Below are 20,658 nucleotides of genomic sequence, written 5' to 3' on the forward strand. Positions count from 1 at the left end.
TTTCATTCTATTTGGAATCTTAGAGCTCTTTAGATGCTCTACAGAAAACTTAATTTTGAAATGTTGAAAGATTACCTAAGGAGGATTCCTTCAGATGTTTCAAGCCTATCACTTTGTCAAGTTGATTACTGAAAAGCTGTGTACTTGAGCCGCATATCAGTAGCCCTCCGAATAGTTGCTTTAAAAGAATTATTATTGATGAATTGGGAGATTGGGATTGACATATATACACTAATATGTATAAAATGGATACCTAATAAGAACCTGCTGTATAAAAAAATAAATACAATAAAAATTTAAAAATTATTATTTAATAGTATGTCCTTGCCTTTTACTGGGGGACAGCTACAGAGAAGGCTAAATAGCAACCATTTCCATTAGTTTTTCTAAAATTACAATTGAATTCTGAGGGTTATATTAGGGCTTACCCTTTACAAAGATTCATGTAGTAAAGGTTCAGAGCTTTATCCCAGGAAAACTGTTATGTCTTCTCACAAACTGGTATCTATTCCTGTAGTGGATACTGGGTGCTCATAGCTCAAAAGTTTCCCACATTGAGGGACTTTCTAAGCATCACAGAACCAAATTGATTATAGCTTGGGTATTCTGGTAAAAACTACTAATGTTTTTCTTCATTCATTGATTCATGTTCTTATTGTCATAATGGATCACTTTCATATCTTTTCCAGAAATAGGCAGTATATAAGTAACTGAGCTGGATCAGAGCAGAGTATCTAGCTACATATCAAATTTTGAGAAAGTAATTCCTTTCCTTAAGCTTTACACTCCTAAGCAATTTTTAAAAAGCAATACTTGGAAATCTCCTAAATCACTACCCCAATTCAGCGATGCCCACCACCCTCCACCCCTGTTTGACTGTGAACATTGTTCTAGTTGCTGCCGTGCTTCAGGGACTGGAAATCCATGCTGGAGTTCTTGTTCCAGATGTCATTGCCAATCTTAGAGTTGAGAATATGTGCACAGCACAGAGATAAAAAGAGTTGAAGAGGATGTTGGTCCTCTCATTGCATTTGTATATCCGAGGTGATAGTTATTACCATCACAGATTTCTGCCTTATGATTTTTTTCCTACAGCTTTAGGAATCTGTTTGAATTTCTAATCCCCAATTTCAGAAAGTACCCTTGAGAAGATCTTTCTTTGTCCAGATTATTCTTGGGATTACCTAAAGTGAAGGTTATTCAAAATTCCTTGAATATGCTTTACAAATGGCTGGGGCAATTTATTTTTCCATTGCAATTTATCTTCCAGGAAAACTGATAAAATATGTATACATTGATTTACTGACTTAAGTTAAACAGGATAAACATGCCACAGATTTATCCCAATAAACAGATAACATTTGTTTTAGGTGTTTAAAACTTTTATTATTGCTAGAGCATATTTTTAAGGAGTCTATTTTAAAAATTAAAATGTATTTTACGTTTTAAAAAAAGTTTTAGTCATGAAACTTCTTGGTTATTCTACCACAGGATCCTGGGTACTGGGTGAAGATTCATCACTTAGAATACACAGATGGAGGAATCCTGGATCCAGATGATGTCTTGGCAGATGTCGTTGAAGACAAAGATAAGGTAGATGACTCTAAAAATGTTCCTTGTTTTCCTCTATAGAGCCACATGTTTTTCCAGAGATTGAGATCCTTAACAAACTCATGTGTCAATTATTGTTAAAAGAGACCATCTGTTCGAGTTTTACCTAGACAGCCCATAAATCACAGTTCATCATCAGATGCTGGGAAAAACTTTGTCAAGGTTTGGGAGTCTGTTCATGGTGGCCTAATTAGCAGATACTTCATTCCCAAGAGTTCCTGATACGCCTCAGTAAATTAGTGTCAGGCTCTGAAGCTGTTGGAGTTCTCATTGTCATTGTTGGCTCTGGAGTTTATTCTTGGCCCATTAATATTCAACTTAATGCCTGAGATTTGAATGTGTTTCAAAGGAGAGTATACAATGGAGAGCAAAGTCTTGGGAAGAACTGTGGTGAAGATTTTCCTTAAAGTAGCTGGCAAGCAACTATCTTGAGTGGTAGTTTTTGTTTTTATTGCTACAGTGAAATACGCTGACTTGAATATTTCAAAAAGTTTGAACATGTTTTGCCACTTACTTGCGAATAATCCCATTGCAATTACCTTGTTTTAATGGCATTAATCTTCTGATGCTAAACTGAAAAAGGTGTGAAACTAAACTCTTCAGATGCAATACACTGGCTTATGCTGTTGAGATATATCGTTTTTCGCTGCATCTGTGTTGGGCTCTCTGATCAATGGCTAAGGTGTTCTCTAGAACCGAACTGCAGCTTTCCCTGAAAGATCCTTGCTTCTAAGTTTCTTCTGCTGTGCATCCTTAGGCTCTTAGTACTAGACTAATTTAAGTCTGTAAACATGTTTCTCCATATTTTTATGTGATCTCCGGGCGGTGGAGTAGGGATAGTTGTGTGTTTTAATCAACTGGATTGGAATATAAATAACTGCTTTATTGAACTTAGATAAAATTTGCATTTTTCCTTTCCCATAAGATCTTTTTGGACCATTGAAATTTACATTAGTCTTTGCAGACATTCTATACGTTTATTTTCCCTGTTTTCTGTTGGAATTCAACTCTCATTTGCTTTGCATTTTAATTAGCCATTTCATAAGGAACTTATCTCCCAAAATAGATTGTAAGCTCCTAGAGGACACAGACTGGGAGATATTAATTCCTTTTTGATCCTTGTATTAATAATATCTGGTACAATATTTTATCTAAACTCGATTCTCAAAGAACACTTGAGTTAGAGCAAAAAAGAAAGCTTTCCTCTCTACAGTTGATTCTTGCTGTTTGTGATTTTGACGCACACTTCTTATTTTTTGGTCTCATGGTAAATAATGTTGTATTTACCTTCATAACACGAGGAGGACTTTCACTTCTGTTTTTCCCTTTTTTACTTTTTTCTTCTCTACAGCTACCTTCTTCCTTAGAAATACTCTAGGTATTTGGGTTGTTTATTAATGAAGAAGGTCTTCCCATCTCCAATGTCACTGAAGTCCAGTGTATTAAAATGAAAAGCTGAAACGTGGCAGGTTTAAGAAGGGGCTGAAGAAAATGTCTTGCCCCAGCCTCATCCAAGAGCTCATTCCAGAACGGATGATTCCATGAACAGTGCCCAGGGAAATCATTTGTCCTATAGAGAATGATTTTTAAACTACCTTGGCATTGTACTTTGTAACCATAATTCATTTACTAGACACAGAAACAGCTTTATTATGTATAACCTTTTTTAAAAGGACTTCACCACCGTTACTAAATAAGGTAGAAAAGTGAGATAATCAGTTAAAATCCTAGCGAAGAATTAGTGATGTTTGGGTACAGGTTTACCCATTCCTTTAATCTGCTTTAACACAGCTACATGAAGCCTAATTGGTCTTGTTCTGCAGAGTTGGTAAGAATTTACACTTTTGATACGCCAGAAATAATTGTACTCCCATTTTTAATCTTTTTAGGTAACGTAAGTGAAAAAAACAGCATTATTTATTTATTTTTTTCTGACATTCTCTCTGCAGTCTTAATTTCCTTATAGTCCATTTGTCTAGTGTGGAAAGAAGTTTCTGCCAGCCTTTTAAACTTTTTGTCATTTTAGATTAAGCAGTAATTATATATGATGCTTGTGGTTGTTCAGTGACATTTCAAACTCTCCCAAGATCCTTTGAGATAGTATTGAGCTTGGATAAAACTACAATTCTCCTCTTTTTCAAATTGGTTACCTAATCATCTCTTACGTTTAGAATATATGGAGAAGGAAGTGCAAAGAGACGTGGGTGAATGTGCGTAATCCTTGTGCTAAAGCTCACATACCTCAGCTCTGGGAAAGACTGACTGCAGTTGAGAAACGCCATTAGGAACCACTGAAGGCCTAGCTGGAAAGGATGAGGCAGGAAAAACAAACTTAGAATCGGAAACCAGTGTAGGCTGAAGCCGCTTATGTAGTGTATGAAAAAGCCAACCAGTACACTTCAGTAGAGACTGAAGTTAGAGGTTAGATGGTATTCTACTTAAAAATCAGACAAGGGGCTAATAGATTTAATTGATTTTCTAAAGAAATGACTCTCAAAATTTCTGGTGCTGCAAGTGGTCTTCTGTTATTCCTTTGGCCAACACAGTGCATAATGCATATGCGGTGTCTCTTTGGGCAGGTTTTGTTTTATTTTAACTTGATTTCCCATTAGAGCCCCTTCACAGGAGAAACAAGTTTTTGCCATGTTGCACTATTTCTAGCCTGTATTTTGCCAAAATATTACTGGAGCAGCTTTGGCATTTTGCATCTTATGATAATTAGTATTTATGCAAAATGTGGTGCTAAAACTTTTTGTGACCGTCATTCTCAAGTTTCTTCAGGTTTATGTATCAGTCTGCTTCAAGTTCTATGGGATAACTAGGAATTTACAACTTTACATGCATGTCTGTTCTCTGGATGCTCAAGGCTACTGACTTAGTTCACCCAATAATGACTTAACATTTCATTGAATGCTGACAGTGGCCCAGAATGTCTCTGGCACTTACATATCTTTAGAGCAACTATGTCTGATCCCCATTTTTAATTTCTGAGAACACAGAAATTGAAAGTCAGTTGCCGAAGATCACACAGGTAGTAAGTGGCAGATTCAGCCTCTGGAACTTAGAATTTAAATTTTCACACTCTATTTTGTTCTTCTACAATATGCCAAGGCAGTGTGTTTGGTGTTTGTATATGTGATTTCTATTTTTTTTTTTTTTTTTTTTGCGGTACGCGGGCCTCTCACTGTTGTGGCCTCTCCCGTTGCGGAGCACAGGCTCCGAACGCGCAGGCCCAGCGGCCATGGCTCACGGGCCCAGCCGCTCCGCGGCATGTGGGATCTTCCCGGACCGGGGCACGAACCCGTGTCCCCTGCATCGGCAAGTGGACTCTCAACCACTGCGCCACCAGGGAAGCCCTCTATGTGTGATTTCTAATTATGAAAATTCATCAATCATAAATACGCATGAATTTGCTTTTACACTGTTACCACCATAGTTAAGAAAAGATATGTAATAGGACTATGGAGAATAACAAAATTAATTCAGAACTAGTATGCCATGCATGCATGGTTAACTCCAGCTCTCTGTGCCTGCAGCCTGCATCTAATTTAGTGCAAAGCCCTGCCAGTTCTACCCCTGTTGCTGTCTTTCATAGCTCCTTTTCCAGGATCTGGATTACAGGTACAGTTTAATTCCAAATGGACTAGTAGAATACATTTGGAGTCTAACCGTTACGTGCAGTTTCACATATATAGTGTGCACTATATGCAGGACACTATATTCTGTGCTATTTGCGGTAGGGAGGGCCCCCAAAGATGTTCTAATTAGACATCCTAATGCTCAGAACCTGTGAGTATCTATATTACACAGCAAAGGGTCTTTGAAGATGTAATTAAGTGAAAGACCTTAAAATGAGGAGATTATCTTGGAATATTTACATGTAAACACAAGGATCCTTATAAATAAAAGAGGAAGGCGGGGGAGTCAGGGTTAGAGACATACAGTGTGAGAAAGTATCAACTGGACAATGCTGGCTTTGAAAATGCAGCCAAAGAATGTAGGCAGCTTCTGGAAGCTGGAAAAGGCAAGGGAACAGCTTGTCCTGTACTCAGAGCACAGCCCTGCTGACACCTTGATTTTAGCCCAATGAGAGCCATTTCAGCCTTCTCACCTCCAGAACTGTAAGATAAATTTGCCTTGTTTGAATTCAATAAGTTTGAGGTGATTTGTTATAGCAGCAATAGGACGGTAATACACTGTCCCTTATCCTATTTTAAACTTTTAAAGTGATGATGGTCTTCTCAAGTTTAATACTAACTCAGCTTTTAATATCCTGTAGGACAAGGGAAATATACTTCAGATCAGTTGATTGCTCTTTGCATTCCTTCCGAAATCTATCACAAATTGATTCTTAATTTATTGGGTGAGCCTTCACTCTTTGGGGCCCTGGATGTTAAACATTTTGGTAGTTAGGCTATTGTCTTTCTTGTGTAGCAGTCATTTCAATGCCATACCCAAGAGCTGTGTAATACTCATCAGTTTCTCGTTGCAATGTGTAAAGGCCCTAAGAAATCTGAAGACTGATGCTTAATGAGCCACTGCAACGCTGAATGTTCACTCATATTTTTCGAGTGTGAGAACCTCTGAGTATTGAACTTGTTTAATGATTGTTTTCCTAGTTAATTGTCTTTATTATTTCTTGAGTTGGTTGTAGAACACAATTGCAATACAATACTGAAATATGGCAATGTATAACTTCTATTATGTAAACTGGATTACTGCCATGGTTTTATTAAATATACGAAAGTAAAATTATGTGGTAAAGTGCATAGGGAGAATGTTTCTATCTTTGACTATCATAGGGGTTCATTTTGGAGAGGTGCCAGTGGTTTTCCTGGACTCCAGCGAGGGCGGGTTGGCCCCCTGGGTCACCTGTGAAATCTGGTCCTCAGATATTACAGTTTCAGTTCAGCTTTATCCCTTATTAGTTATGTGTGCTTGGGCATGTTTCTTCACTCTTGATTTACCCATTTGTAAAATGGACATAAGTTAGTTTTACAGGGTCAGTGTAGGAAAACTACATAAACTATAAAAACTTTTAAGTCCAGTATGGTATATAGTTAAGCACTCAAATGTTAACTGTTACATCAATAATAAGAAGTGCAGTTTTTACCTGTGTGTTTTGATTTAACCGTTAAATGTTTAAATGATTTAACCATTAAATGTTTAAAATTTAAATACTAAAATATCAAACTATTTTATAGTACATTTTAACTTTTTAAAAAAACCTTAAATTTGTTCAAATGTTATTACATTGTTTAATAGTTTTATAGGAAGATATGACGATAAAACATTTAGATTAATATTTGAGAACTGAAAGTGCCAATATAAGTAATTTTAAAATGAGAATGCTTTTATCAGGACATATTGTTTGATAGTACAAGAAGCATTCGGGGACCTAATGTGGTTTTGAACTGTAGACTGGTTTGCACAGTGAACTAGTGACCTAAAACCAGACACTCAGTCCTTAAGCCCACATTGTTTTCTGAGAACACTCTGTTGCCCTCTTGTGGAGTCCCCGGCTATCTAGAAACCAGCTCACAGGACATACTTCCTGATGATGTATTTTTACTGTATTTTTAGTACAACCCACAGACACAGTCGTGGATAGTACAACCAGGGTTTATATTTCAACTAGTGGTTGTCATTTCTTCATGGTCACCAACCATACTGATGATTACATATGCTTTTGTAAGTTTTAGAAGGGCTAAAGCAAAATCTTTGCATTTGTAAAAAACTCAGTTTTTGTTTAGACTTCTTCCCGTCTTCCTGTTCACTGGTTGCAAGGTTATTGGCTAGTGGTAATAAAGTATATGACTTTTTCAGTATGTAGTTGAACAATTTGAGATGTATTGTGTTTTTCTGGGGATAGGGGATTCTAAATTAGACTCCTTAAAAGAAAAGTCCTGTATTAATTACTTCATTTTTCAATCCTAATTTTGCCTGTTAAAATCCCATTTCAAGCAGTAACACCTATTTCAAGCCCTTGATTTTTAACAAATCAGAATATGGTATTTTGGGGTTGTTTTTCTTTGGCTCACAGTTGTTGAAGTTTTGAAAGCACATTTGGGAGGAAGTTCGGAGAATGTTTCAGAAATAAGTGCAGAAGTCCGAAAGGATTATCTTGACCAAGAAATTCCATCTTAAACTTTTAAAGAGTACTCTCTGCTTATAGAATTACAAAATTACAGAATTATAGAACCAGAAGAGACCTCAGCAGTCATGTATCCTAACCCCCTCATCTTGCAAAGGAGAAATATCTGAACCAAGAATAGTTTACAGGGCTCCATATTTCCAGCTGATTTCTTTCCTGAGTCCAGTTCTGCATTTCCTCCCTGGGATCCTGATAACATCTGGCTCGGATCAAAACTACTCAGTTTCCTGCTCCAAGTTGGTGTCCTCCACTCACTTCCTTATTCCTGTCAATAAGAACATCGTTTCCTAGTCTTCCAGGCTTGAACTTGCAGTTATTGAAAAAATATTTAATCCAGTTTATTCTTTTAACGTGATTCATGTTCCTTTCTTTGCATGTCTGCAGCTACCACATTGAAATCTAAAAGTCTCAGGCCGAGTTACTTAGTTGATAAGGACTTTGTAGACTTTTCTCTCCCTCTACACCCCTCAACTATTCTTTGCCACGGGTGCACTGGGACACAGAGTGGCTGAGAGTTTGGATTCTGGACAGGCAGAGTCAGTTCATCTCTTGGCTCTGCTATCTGTTGGCTTTGGGCAACTTACTTAATCTTCTTGTCCTTAGTTTGCTCATGGGCACTTGGAGCTAAAATAGTACTAATTTTACAGGTTAATACATGAAGTGTTTAGACCGGTACCTGGCTTGTAGTGGGTCATCAATAAGTGTTAGGTGCTATTATAATGAACATATTACTACTGTTATTAATGTAGATTACATTATTCTTAAAGTATTGCTTAAGTGATACCATTCCTTCCAGTGTATACTAAAGCAAGGCTAAAGCTCATGGCCATACATTGTATTCAGAGGCCTCAGAATCCCTCCAAACTATCTTCCTCAAACTCAACCGTCTCAAATCTCAACAAGAAAGAAACTACTGTACTGACTAGTCTCTTAGGTACCACGTGCTTTCTTGCTCCATGGCTTGCTTAATGTTCCACTGGTCTGGAGTGTCCTTGCCCTACGCCCTGCTTGTCCAACAGTTATTCTGTATGTTATAGAATGGAAGCTCCACGAGGAGAGGGTCTTGGGTTTTGTTCACTGCTGTTGTTCCAGGTGCCTGGTACCTCATAACTGAACTGAGTGAATAAGTGTATGTATAAATGTTTTCAGGTCTTGAGCAAGTCATTTAACTGCTCTAAATGAAATGAGTTATTGATGAAATGAGTGATTAATGATAAATTTTTCCACAGTGTCTTTGTTAAGGTTGAGAAGTTGTATGTGAAAATACAGTGGAAATTATAAAATTCTTTATACATGTAAAGACTGTATTCCTGCTGCTCAGTTCTTAGCAATCTTTCAAGATCCAGGTCAAATTGTATTTTTTTCTAGTTTGTTTGCAGACTGTCCTAATTCTGAATGAATTCTCTGTCACCCTGTGATTTTATAGAAATCATTGAGCAGTCTTTTAAAAAATATATTATTGCCTAGTAACGTTTATCCATTACCATCTTGAAATTCTGAAGAATTTTATTATGGTTTAATTTCTTAAGTCTCAGTTTTGTCTCTCCAAATGTCTTGTATACTCCTTTAGGATTGGGACAGTCTTTTCAAATATTTAACACCTGGACTTCTTACCTGTGGTTTGGTGTTTAATAAACATGTTTGATTTCATTTAGTGATAGTTATAACTGGAATTGAAGGTTTAATTGTCCATCTTTTTTCTTCCACCAAACTATGTTGTGTCTTTTAAATGTTTTATTAGGATGCAGTTTGTAGGCATGTTTCAATCCCAGAGGAGCACTTTGGAATCAATGCCTTTGTGACCTTATTATGGCAAAGACAAATGATGTTGGGAGAGAGTAACTGAAAGCCAAGTAAGCCAGGTGATGGCTGTGTCCACTCCAGGTGATGGCCTGGTGCCTTCTGCAACTTTCTTGGTTGGCAACAGTAGTGTGTGTGTGAGTGAATGAGAGAGAGAATCTGTGTGCAGATGTGTGTGTGTGGGGAGTGTGTATACTTGATCTGAGTGTGCTTGTTTGCTGTGCACATCTGTGGTGCAAAGCTTTCACTGGGGTTAGAAAGAAATTATCAAGCTTGATAGTGCTGTTAATTTAGCTAGGCATTTGAGTACAGTCAAAAGTAAAACATAAGAAAATTTTTGACATATGTGTAAAACTTCAAATTTGGAGGGAAAAAGGCAATAAAACTAGAGATTATAATAATCCTTTCCTTAGAGCTAAAAATGTATTTCTAAAAAAAAAATCAATGAGCATTTCTTTCTTTACAGCATGCCTCTAAGCCATATGTTATGGGACCCAGTTCTACTAGTGTTCTCTCTTGCAATAGCTTCTTTTGAGGCTGTTTGTGTAGGTGTATCTATGCCCAAGAGTTATGTGACCATTATTATTATTTTTTAAATACGTCTGTTTTTGATTATATAACGTACAAATGGCAATCTCATTAAGGTACCTGAAATTACACCAAATACAAAGCTACTTAAGTTATAAAACATCCTCTTTGAAAAATGATAGAGGCCTCTGAGTACTGATTGAGCACCACATCATCAATAGGTAAGTGTGTATCGATTTAATCAGGTTGCGTCCCCTGAGTATCTAGCTGAGATCAGCTTTACTAAAACAATATTCTACAGTGTTATGTGGGAGAGCTTGGGGCTTTGGCATTTGGAGTCCAGGTTTTTCATATTATTACTCTAACCTCTTTCAACCTCACTTTTCTCATTTTAAAAATCACCTACTGCTGTCCCACCAACCACACACGGTTGGTAGGAGGATCAAATGAAATTAAGTACCTGGTAACACTTTGAAGTATGTTGTACCAAGCGAATATAGCACTTACGCCCTTATTCACTGTAGCAGCTGTCCGGAGGTATTTAAGCAAATGTTTACTTGTAGTCCAGGAGGGACTCGCCATGATGTAAGAACAGTGAGCCAGAGGAGAGGAATGGGAGAGAAGTTTGGAAGGAGAAGGAGGCTGGTTATGGGAAAAGAGAACAGTCTTCTCTTCTTGTCATCCAGTGAGGTGTTCAGTGAGGGGGAAGGGACCTCTTTCACTAGGAAAGAGGACAGAAGTGAGAATAACAGGGAGAGACAGGTAACTAAAAGGAGGAAGATTGAATTTACCCTTAGAAATTTAATGGGTGGGAAACAAAGATATCAGAGCTTCCAAGTAACACACAAGGAAGGCATAAACTACAGTATAATGACAGTTTCCCAGACCTTCCGCGATTCTGGAACCTTGATAACATTTGAGTGTGTGTGTTCACTACTTAGTTCTTAATGATTAACAGGTTTCTTAAAATGGAAAGGATCTAGGTGCCTCTTTGAAGGAGGTGGGGTGTCTGTTTTAGGGTAAGAGAGATCTCAAGAAATAAGATAAAGCTATGGAAGGAAAAACACCTGAATACCTGGAATCTCATGATTTAAGAAACAAAATGAAATGGGTCAACAGGGATATATGCTCAGTACTGACAAGTGGCCCATGAAGCTTAAGCAACTATTTAGCTCCTTGGTATTTTCACCAAGAGATATTATCTGTTCAGCAGTTTCATGGGAATAGCTCTGTACCAAACTCTTAGTTAACCTTTTACCTTGCTGGTTCTTCTATTTCCAGGCGCTCAAACTCACTGTATCTTATTAATCGGCTACATTGTAATGGACTTCTGGGGGGCTGCTCTTGAAATCACATTAATGTTTATAGCACTTGTATTGAGGTACTTGTTCAAATTACATTTACATTTACAGATGACTTAGGTCTACAGATAAATTTTTAGTAAATAAGGATGTTTAATTTCCTTAAATTTTTTAATTGAAGTTTTTTAAAGTCCTATAAGTATATATTTTTCTGTTTAAAGATGAAGCGCACTTCCCCATCATGAATATTGAAGCTTCACTCAGAGAGTTTCGGCAGGATTACTGAACTTTATATTTGCTGCTTTAAGTTCTCTTTTTAGCTTCCCTTCTTTTGATGTTATGAATCAATTTTGAAGGATCAAGTGACATTTCCTTAGCAATAAAGAAGAAAGCCTCCTTGTGCAGACTTTAATCAGAGGAGGAAAATAGCACAGAAGCCTGTTCGTATTTAATATCTTGATTAATCTCAATTCAAAATACGTTACAAGTGAAACACACATATTTACATAATTCTTAACCATAAGCAGACCAGAAAGACTGCAAGATAACATGATTTGAGATGGTTCTCATAGCTCACCAATGCGAAATATGCAGCTGTATATAGACAAAAAGTTGAAGAATCTAATAGTCCGTAATTGATAACAGGGTGAGAACTTGATTTTCTAGATGGCTAGCTGAGTGTAGCCACTGTGTATAAGTTTGAAATGAACCTAACATGATATCATGTGGTGTTCTAAGTAGCCCATTCTTTAAATACAAATTTTACAAAGCTCTGGGGTGATTTATTGGAATTACCTCATGTTGCAGAACCTGGATGCACTTGAAGATTGAAGGGAGCCTGCTGACTGTCCTCAGATATCTGGGTGATCATAGAGAAGAAGGAATAAATTCACTTATTGCTGTCCCAAGAAGTTGGGCCAAAGAAGTTTTAAGGAAATATATTTCAGCTCAATATAACAAATAGTTCCTCAGTGAAGCGTGTGCTGCTTTATAAAGCTGGGACTTTTGGCCATTGAGACCATATAAGCAACAGTTGAGCAAACATTTGCCAGGAATTCTTTTAGGTTTGGAGTTTTAGACCATCTACAGGCCAACTATGAGCCTATGAGGCATATGTTTCAATCTAGAAATACGGGGTCGGCCTATGTAGCTGATTATTGTGCAGTGTTGTCTGCTTACCCAGCATCCATTCCTACTCGCTCCTTCCTAGGGCAACTCCAGTTCTGTTTAGGTCTGTCTCTTCCTCACATGGTTTCTTTTTTTCATATGACCACCCACCTCTCAGGGTGAGTCTTGTGGGCCTTCATCTGTGATCCAGTTCCCTGTACCAGTGATTACAGTCATCCCTCCGTATCTGTGGGGGGTTGATTCCAGGACCCACCACCAAAATCCATCAGTTCTCAAGTCCCATAGTTGGCCTCTGTGTCTGTGGTTCCACATCTAAGGATTCAACCAACTGTGGTTCAGGTAAGTTCTCTGTACATTTACTAGGGGGAAAAAACACGTGTAAGTGGACCAGCACAGTTCAAACTCTTGTTCTTCAAAGGTCAACTGTACTTTGAGAATGGTGATGTGATTCTGTTTGGGCCAAAGATGCTCAAGGAGAGGTAAGCTGAGGCCTACTGGGAAAGCTCTTTTTATCACGTGGGAGAAGTTTCCTCTGAATTCTGTCCTATTCTGAGGCTTGGAACCACTGCAATCCTGCAGCTTCCAGCATGAGGTAGAAACCATCATGGGAGGAGAGCCAACACCCAGGGGGGTCTCAGGGACATGGCCTCTGAGCCAGTGGATTTAGTCAACTCTGAAGTCCATCCTAATTGGGACACCCAATTACTTGAGCCGTTTATTACCTTATATTCAAGCCTGTTTCAGTTGCATTTTTCTGTGACTCACAGATTAAAGTTTCCCAGTTGTTACCCACAATTATAGGAGTTTGCACTTCATTTTTACACTTTTTTATTCCTGCTTGGTTGGGGTGTATTTGTTCTTCCCTCTTTTAGTTCTATATATGTTGAATTTGAAAAGTTGTCTTAATTTATTTCATAGTTATGCCAAGTTATTTGGTTTCTTCCTTTCAGAATTTTTTGAATTGTTGGTGAAAGAATTAAACCCCTAAGGTTAAAATGTATATTTCAATTAGTTGGTTTGCCTGACTTTGATTGAATCGGTGATATTAATTGGGAATTTTTCCAGTTAGTGAGAATTATATTTTCTTACTTTAAATTCTTTATTACCCATGATAGTTGTTTACATTTTTCCTAGAAGGAAATAATTCATGATATTAAACTATTAGTTTTATGTTTCCTATAATTCTCACTTTACTAATTCTTTCAAAAAGTATATATGCACAGCTAATATTTTAGGGATAAGGAAATCAGGAAGAGTTCAGGTTTTGGCTTTCTTAGATACTTAAAACTTAAGTAGTTAAGTCGATTGTGTGTCTTACAGAGGAACACAAAGGCTGTCTTTCCCAGGAATCTTTTCTTGATCTAGTCTTCCTAATTTTTATTTTAACAACATGGAATAAACATTTGGTGCTAATCTTGAAATATTGGGATTTCTCTTTAACTAGATACAATATTTACATCAAGAAACTGAAGCAAATATTTAAAGCAAACAAATTAAAAAAGAAAACTCAGGCAGTTTAAGAAATTTGCCAGAACTTGGAGTGCAGTGTAGAAATCTAAGTAATTCTCCAACGGCATGAGACAATAAGGTGGGTGATACTCCAGCTTCCCCTAAGCTGTGAAGACCTTTGGTATTTATCATAGTTTTCTCAAATCATCTGGGGAGAGATGGGGGCCTTGACCTGACGTATGGTTCATCTCCTCCTTTCCCTTACCCAGGTTTAAAAGAGGTACTTTTGTGTAGCAAGAGCAGCGCAGAGACTGCCAAGGTGTCCTGAGCCCCTAAATGGGGCCAAATGGGGATTTTTTTCTGTCACTAAGGCAGTGAGAGTGCTCAGAGCATGGACATTGGGAATATTTTTTTTGTGTGATATAGTCAATGCATTTCATATCCATGTAGTATAAAAACAGTGGTCTTTCTATTGACATTTAAATCATGATCATTCTTTTTTTTTTTTTTTTTTTTTTTTTTTTAACGCGGGCCTCTCACTGTTGTGGCCCCTTCCGGACATGCAGCCTCAGCGGCCATGGCTCGCAGGCCCAGCCGCTCTGCGGCATGTGGGATCTTCCCAGACCGGGGCACGAACCCGTGTCCGCTGCATCGGCAGGTGGACTCTCAACCACTGCGCCACCAGGGAAGCCCAATCATGATCATTCTTAAGGAGCTACATGGCAGTTATAATCAGAGTTCTCTGAGCAAGCTGCAGAACTTGGCCTTTTCCCCAGACTACATGGACTATTTAGGTGTCTTTAGGAAGACTGAAGGCTAAATGAGGGAAAAGACTCCAGACAGATTTATAAGAATGTTGTGTATGGGGTGGGGGAATGAATGTGACTGGTTAGAAAAATAATTTTCAGTTTCAGTGTGCTGATGATGACTTGGAAAAAAGAAATGCTGTGATAAGCATCAAAAGAAAAAAAGCAACAAAGAATAATATGAATAAGAAAGTGATAGCGGAAAATGATAAAGTAATGTTGACATTTCCTTAGGGAGACCTAGTGTCAAAGTCATAAACACTCAAACTATTTAGATGTCTCTTCCCCAAGTGGAAACTACTATTTAAGGAAGTTAAGTATGTAACTGCAGTGACTGAACATAATGGGTGAAATGTTTTGCACTTGACATGAGGCTTCAATCTGAGATGAATCTTGTGCTCATATAATGCATGAATATATGGAATGCTTGGTTGGCCAAGTTTTAATTTTAAACTTTAGTATCTTTTGTGTATACACACAAAAACAGAAAATTTATCAAGTCGGCATGTTTCACGAAAACTTAGACTGAGAACTTTTATGTTTCTTGCTACATTGTTATTTGAAATGAATATTCAAATAAGAGTAGAATATTAAACATCCTGAGATACTGTTCTTTAAACTTTTGCTGTTCGTTGGAAGTCCGAAGCTGAAAATGAGCCCCAGATTTATTGAAATGAATACTTAGGGAAGACTGTTTCCTCGTAATTTATTTCAGCATATTGCTTAGATTTTTCCAAAACTAAGTATTTTCCTCTTAAATGGAAAAATGTTTCTTTTATTCAACAATAGAGTCTGATGGCCTAATGTCACCAAAAGTAAACATGATAATTCGGGGTTTAGAGATTTTAAAAATTTTAGTTAGAACTTTATTTGAAAATTTAATGTTTATACAGTGAAAATAATTGTCTGGAATATTCCGAGCACCATTTTAACAGTATTATACTTTATATGAAAGAAATAACATATTTAAAAAAATTGATAGTGTCTCCATATAAGGAGAGGAATGCAGCCATGGACTGAAGTTTTGACACACAATCTTTTATTATGACATCTAGTTGATTAATACTTCAGCCAAATCATTGTTTTAAAATATCTCCTTTCACTGTCCATCAGATCTGGATCTGCAAGCATGCATAAAACCTGGCATCCGCTTCATACTCTTCACCATTTACTTTGGGACAATGCCAGTGTCTTGGTTATAGTGTTTGAGGTATAGTCGAAGTGCTTTAAGAATTTGTCTAAGGCCAATTTTTATATGTGACTTGCTTGTTGCATTTGAGTGACACACAGATAGTGTCAAGACAAACAGTATTTTAAGAGTAAAAGGTGGTAGGACATAGGAGTTTTGAAGAGGCACCTTTGTAGGTTTTTTCCTTTGTTGTAAAATTACTTAAAACTGTTTACTGCTAAAACTGTTAATACTTGTTAAGTTAAAAACATTTAGAATACAGTAAAATACAAAGAATGTCAGAATTATCTGAAATCACATCTAGTAGAAGTAATTATTTAAAAATGGGCATATAAATTTTTATATACATATTCAAATGTAAATGTTAAGTACATGTCATACAAAATTGATACAGCAATATGCTTTTCTTTGACTTAACACATTATTTTTCTATGTGTTTATTCTCTGAAAGGTGATTTGTAATGTCAACGTAGTATTCTCTGCTTGTTTGGGGATTTTTAACATCCCTTTTGCTTTCTGTTTGAGTTTTTGCTGTAATTCTGGTTAATAATTACTGTAGTTACTACAGACAAATTTTAAAAACAAGATATATTTTAAGTGTAAAAATTGGAGGATATCGTAGGAAAATGACTTTGCCCACTGTCACAGAGCCAGTCTGTGTCTGAGTCAGGAATCAAATTCAGATCTCTAAAGCCAAAGTTATTAACCATTGTACTTTAGACACAGAGTTCATTTTTCCATGCTCATGGTATTTTTCTGGAACTCAATTATCTCTGCACTGGCTCATGTAGAAGGTGTTTGTGTCATGAATCCACACCCATTATGTAGTTTTTGTAAAACATTGTTAAAGAGATGGGACGTGTGGGGGAAAGGGGGTGGGCTGGGGAGTTGAGGGAAGTGACAACTAATTTATTTCCATTACTTTATGCTCTTGCAAAAATAAAAAAAAAAGGTTGCGAATTTCTTGTACAAAATGTTTTAATTTCTGTAGAGTTGCCATGCATTATTCAAGATTACAAAATGATTTGAATTTCAGGAGCAGACGGATTTTCTGATGAGGATTTCAAGCTGTGTAATTATGAAACCCATATAGGTTAAAAGTTCAGAACTCGTTAGCTTAATCATGAAAAAGTAACCAGTTTATAAGCATGGATTTCATTTCAGAGGGGTACAGTTTCAGTATCACTTACTGAGGTACTTTTGGACTCTACCTCATGTCCCACTACATACTGTGAGTGATCATGTCTGCATAACACCTAGCTTGTCCTGTTTTACTTCAAAGAAAAAGAAGATTCATATTTCATGGTGGTAAATTTGATGCCATAAAGTAAGGCACATTTCTAGTAATTTCTTTGACAATTTTCTTGGCTCCTTAAAAATTCGAGGAAGTTAATGAATAAGTGCCAAATATCAAAAAGGCCCATTGGAACCTGTTACTATGATGTCAGAGCATACGTTTAGGAAATGAATTGTAAAATCCCTTCAGATAAAGCATAAATGTTTCAGAAGAAAATGTAAGGAAATTGATTTTCAAGTTAAAGAGTTAGCTCATAAAGGGGAATTTTTTATTGTGGTAAAACATCCCATAACAGTTTACCATTTTAACCAGTTCTGAAGTGTATAGTTCACTGGCACCAAGTCTATTCACATTGTTGTACCACCATCACTACTGTCCATCTTCAGAACTTTTCATCATATAAGTGTTTTTAATTTTAAATAAAATAATGCAGGTATCTTTGAGAATATGTTTGGACTTGTAGAAATGCTTAGTACCTTTAAAGCTTTTGACTTTTCAATTTATGTAAAAACTTTGAGGTTGTAGCTTTTGTTACTTCAGGTAAAACACATGATATCCACTGATACAAGTGGAATCTTAGCCCAGCTTTTGAAATATCGTCAGGGTCACGCTTATTTTCTTTGGGAGGCAAGGATATTGAGGGGAAAACTATATTTACATAAAAACAGTCTTATGAAGAACCATTCAAGATGATTAAAAATACTGTGATCATCAAAGAGTTAAAGATGGAAAATGAAATATGCTATTGGTGAGATTTTTGACTGTCGTGAAGATTTTAATGCATCTTATCTTGCTTTGCTAATTGAGGTGACTGAGATGCACTTGCCTGTTAAATAGAAGTTGCTCTCCTGGCTTTTAGTTATGAGATTTTACATTTATCTTTTCTTTATTTGAAAACTCTCCCTTTGAATCTGAGGGGGTTACTATTTTTTCTTAGATTACTACTGTTAGATTTTGAGAATATAGTTTTTCCTAATGCTTAGAGAATGATAACAAAAAAGAATTTTTTATTGGTTCATTTCATGCTTGGTAAGATTCCAACTGTCAAAACATAAAATTTTGAACCTAGAGGCACATTTCATCACCAGAGTACTAATTACTGCCGAGAACTGGAGTGAGTCATTATGTATGTAGTAGTATTTAGAGCTGCCCAATTTTAATGTTTTTTGGACCACAGACACTTAAAAAGTTAAGCTGTTTCGGCACAAAAGTGGGAGGAGAAACTGCACAGTGCATGCAACACTGTCAAATATAATGCAGGAAGACTGAAATAAATTGAAAATTATTCATCTACTTGCCTGAGATTCAACATCTTTTTTCAGGGATGCTCTGAGCATGGCAGATGCTATTCTTGGCTTATTTTCATTAAGTTTAATATTGGGTACCTATTATAGCTAGGCACTGGTGCTATGAGGGAAGTGTAAAGACAAGTGTTTCCCTTCATGGAGCCTATATTCTTGAGGGGGAAAAGAGACAAGTAGCAAAGCAGCAGCATTCATGTAGCAAGCCATGCATGGTGAGTGCTATAAAGACCAGCATAGCAGAGTAAAGGAATAGAGGATGGGGGATTAGGGGCAAGGGCATTTTAACAAAGTAGTTAAAGGAGGCTCTTCTGAGGACATGACACTTGAGAACAGCAGTGAATGAAAGTCACTTGAAATACTAGTCATATAAAATTTTAATAGTAAGCACACAGATACCTATTCTATACTTAGTACAAATAAAGTAACTATACAATAAAATACAAATAACTATAGAATAGAATAAGCTTTTAAATAAGCAAGTATAATATTCTACTTAATAGATATTTATTAAATATCTTATCCAAAGCACTGGTTAGATACCAGCCTGGGGAGGAAGAAAAAAAATAAAGGATGTATCTCTACATTTGGGAAAAAGACAATTTCGTGTCAGTCATGGTAGTTTGCTAAGAGTAGGAGAAACGAGCAGACGAAGCAGTGAAGTGTGTGGGGAATAGCGGGTTCTGCTTTTTGGCCGAACACCAGCAACGTGCATTATATGGTAATTGTATACAGTTGTCTCTTCATCTCCACCTCTCTCCCCTACCAAACCGACACGATGAGGTCCTTCAGCAATGATCATATTTTCATTCTGAGTACTCAGTGCGTAGTAAGTGTTCAGTAAAAGCTCTTTGGAGGAATGGGTGGAATGAAGACAGAAGACGGACCTTGAGCTTTTTTAAAAGGTGATTTTGAAGAAAAGGAGAGAGAGGGTGGCTTGCATGTATTTGAAAGGGTAAAATTTATTTACGATTAGGGAAAAATCCATCAAGGTTTGAGAAGGAAACGAGGGACAGTGGAGAGGAAGCAGACCAGGTGCAAATGAGGAGAAGAGTGAGAGAATATGACTCCAGAAACATGGAGTGTGGTCACCAGCCCAGATTAGGGTTGACTTTGAAGAGTTTGGAGTGACATTTTTCCTTCAGAGATGGGAGAAAATATAAGTGGGGTTGGATAGGTAAAGAAAGATTGGAGATGTGTAGGAAGAAGTCTAGGGCGATGACTTTGATCACAGTCTTAGTGAACTAAAACTGTGGAATTGTGGAATTCCACAATGTGGAAGCTCTTAAAGACAGATGGGTTTCAGAAATTGAAACTGTTTGGATTTTAGGAAGGTAATGAATGTATGTATCATCTGCTAAGTACCCCTCCATAGGTTTGGTGCAGCACCCTATAATGGTACACATGACATTGCTCTTGCAAAACATATTTACACTTAGCAGGATAAAGATGATAAATCGCCTCCTCCAGTCAGCATATTTTGTACCAAATTTATAAGAAGCAGACAAAGGAAAAACCCAAATGGGCTTTGAGAGCACTTTGGATGTTGGAATAATGGATAAGGCATCTTGGACCTGTGTATTTTGCACTGTATGTTTTGGTTTGCAGGCATAACTGAGAAGGATCAAGGTATTTAAGAGGTGGAAGATAGCAGGTATTTTTGAGCAGGGGTGCATTTAGGGTAGCCGCTGTGGTGTCTGAGGTGGGGAAGTGGGAGAGTGTTCATCGCCGCCTTTCTCTGCGTTCTCCCTATGTGCACATGCTGTGACACCCAGCAGCCTGAATGGTGATCCAGAGTAGATTAAGCCAGAGTAGGACTACAAATTAATTTTTTTTATCCTTGCTGACTGAAATGTATTCCTTTGGCATTGAGGAGCTTAAATTGTGAAATCAGCGGATGATTCAAAGTCTGAGGGGTCAGGAACAAGTGAAGGTAATGAAGTTTGTAGGAGACTTTTTAAGGCAACTTCTGTTACAGCTCTTTGATTTTATTATAATTAATTTTTTTTCTCCATAAATTCGATACATTCTTGAAGCTTTTGTTAGTATTTTATTTATATTTTTATCCCAAAAGCCAAGCAGTATGCCTAGACA

At 37.0% G+C, this 20,658-nt stretch overlaps 1 protein-coding gene across 4 annotated transcripts in view; it reads left to right on the top strand.

Annotated features, from left to right (window-relative positions):
• Positions 1-20,658, top strand: part of PARD3B (par-3 family cell polarity regulator beta) — a 1,043,826-nt gene that overhangs the window by 127,305 nt on the left and 895,863 nt on the right. For all 4 annotated transcript variants that reach the window (XM_065880246.1, XM_065880249.1, XM_065880248.1 and 1 more), the window contains exon 2: positions 1,492-1,593. In XM_065880246.1, the coding sequence (XP_065736318.1) occupies positions 1,492-1,593 (102 nt within the window). The remainder of the gene's footprint in view (positions 1-1,491; positions 1,594-20,658) is intronic.

Source organism: Phocoena phocoena, chromosome 7, assembly GCF_963924675.1.
Source record: "Phocoena phocoena chromosome 7, mPhoPho1.1, whole genome shotgun sequence".
Lineage (NCBI taxonomy): Eukaryota > Metazoa > Chordata > Mammalia > Artiodactyla > Phocoenidae > Phocoena > Phocoena phocoena.